The sequence below is a fragment of the Aptenodytes forsteri genome, unplaced genomic scaffold, assembly GCF_000699145.1.
Source record: "Aptenodytes forsteri isolate BGI_AS27 unplaced genomic scaffold, ASM69914v1 Scaffold657, whole genome shotgun sequence".
NCBI classification, from domain to species: Eukaryota; Metazoa; Chordata; class Aves; order Sphenisciformes; family Spheniscidae; genus Aptenodytes; species Aptenodytes forsteri.
This window is the reverse complement of record NW_008795019.1, coordinates 122,648-124,603: the sequence shown is the minus strand read 5'-3', so window position 1 is coordinate 124,603 and position 1,956 is coordinate 122,648. Positions and strand designations below refer to the sequence as shown.

At 62.0% G+C, this 1,956-nt stretch overlaps 1 protein-coding gene across 1 annotated transcript in view; it reads right to left on the bottom strand.

The window, feature by feature from the left end:
* Positions 1-211: 211 nt before the first annotated feature.
* The window catches only part of LOC103895997 (collagen alpha-1(II) chain), a gene marked incomplete at its 5' end in the record, with an annotated part of 9,556 nt that continues 7,811 nt past the window's right edge, over positions 212-1,956 (bottom strand). Inside the window, 6 exon segments of the mRNA XM_019471118.1 lie at positions 212-358; positions 501-743; positions 1,061-1,248; positions 1,385-1,523; positions 1,525-1,671; positions 1,760-1,867. Coding sequence (XP_019326663.1) covers positions 212-358; positions 501-743; positions 1,061-1,248; positions 1,385-1,523; positions 1,525-1,671; positions 1,760-1,867 — 972 coding nt within the window.

Below are 1,956 nucleotides of genomic sequence, written 5' to 3'. Positions count from 1 at the left end.
CCGGCCTTGGAAAGAGGCGGGGGGTGCCCCACGGGGAGGGGGGGAGCGTGGGGGGGGGGTGGGGGGTCGTTGCAGCCGTTCAGTGCAGAAGTCGTACGAGCGGTTGGAAAGGGCCTTGGGAAAAAAACAAACCCAAAACAAAACCAAAAACAAAACCAACAACAACAAACAACGAACGAACGAACAAACACACAAATAAAACAATTCTTTTTTACAAGAAGCAGACGGGGCCAATATCCACGCCAAACTCCTGATCGGCTCCACCAATGTCCATAGGTGCAATATCTACAATGGGCAGGCGCGAGGTCTTCTGCGATCGGTACTCGATGACCGTCTTGCCCCATTTGCCAGTGTGTTTCTGGAGAGAAAACGAGGCCGGGGGGGGGGGGGAAAAGACGTTATGAGACGCTCCTGAGCCCTCCAAACCAACGGCAACCTCGGTTGGTTGAAGCCCCAACTCGTCGTCTACGTCTCTCGCTCGCAGGCGCCCGTGGACTTACCGTGCAACCGTCCTCCAAGACGCTGTAGGTGAACCTGCTGTTGCCCTCGGCCCTGATCTCCACGTCGTTGGAGCCCTGGATGAGGATGGCTTTCTTCAGGTTGCCCGTCTCCTCGTCCATGTAGGCGATGCTGTTCTTGCAGTGGTAAGTGACGTTCTGGGAGCCTTCGGTGGACAGGAGGCGGAGGAAGGTCATCTGGATGTTGGCGGTGTTGGGAGCCAGGTCTTCATCGCCGTAGCTAAACTGGAGGGAAGAGGCGAGACGTTAAAGCCTGCGGGTATCGCAACCAGCCGCCTTTTGAGGGGGGGCTTCCAGACTTTCTCTTCCCAGATGGCTGCAAAAATCAAAGCCCGACCGACCCAACTCCAAGCTTTCAATACGGTCCTCTAGAACAGCCAGTCCCCCCCCCGCACCCCGTATGACGTCCATCAAGATAACCCCAAGGAAGGACGTCCCAACCCTCCAACCAGACACCCAACGCCTTCCCCTGCTCAACCTCCCTTCCCCGCTCCCCGTATGCAGCACCAGCCCGGGGCGGGGCGGGGGGGGACGCCGCTTACGTGGAAACCGCCGGTAATGGTCTCTGCGAACCAGACGTGCTTCTTGTCTTTGGTCTTGCTGGTCCACCAGTTCTTCTTGGGGATGCTGCTGGGGTTGGGGTAGACGCAGGTCTCGCCCGTCTCCATGTTGCAGAAAACTTTGATGGCGTCCAAGGTGCAGCCCTGGTTCGGGTCAATCCAGTAGTCTCCTGCAGCGGGGAGGACAAACGGTGCGTGAACGTGAGGGTTTTGGAGGTGAGAGCGAAGAGCGTCGTGGACCTCGCTGTCCCCTCGGGGCTGGGGGAGAGGAACAGGAGGGGAGGAGGCGGGGATGGAGGCTCTTACCGCTCTTCCACTCGGGATGGCAAAGCTTGATGTCGCGGCAGGTCCTGGCCGGGTTCTTCTTGGAGCCCTCAGGGCTGCGGATGCTCTCGATCTGGTTGTTGAGGGACTTGAGCGTGGCGTCCACCGCCGTGGTGTTCCCGCAGGCTGCCGGCGGCCTCGTCCGCCCGCATGTAGCGGATGGGGTCGGGGCCCTTCTCCACCTGACCCAGGCCAGCGAAAGCCGACATGTCGATGCCGGTGCCCGGGGGCCCGGGAGGACCGGGGGGACCTGGGTTGCCGGGAGGACCCTACGGGAGGAAGAAGATGCAATCCTGATGGGCCGCTCTGCGAGCTGGACCCCCTCGCTTCCCTCCCACCGCCGGCCTTTTTACTCACCGCAGGACCTGGTTCGCCGCTTCGTCCACGGGGGCCGGGAGGACCGATGGGGCCGGGCATGCCGTTGGAGCCATCTTTGCCAGAGGGGCCGACGGGGCCGGGGGGACCCTAGGAGAGAGGCAGGAGGCAGGGAAGGTGCTGGGGAGCTCCTGCCGTTAGCGAGCGAGGCAGGCGACCCGGGGCGGGGGGGGGGCTCC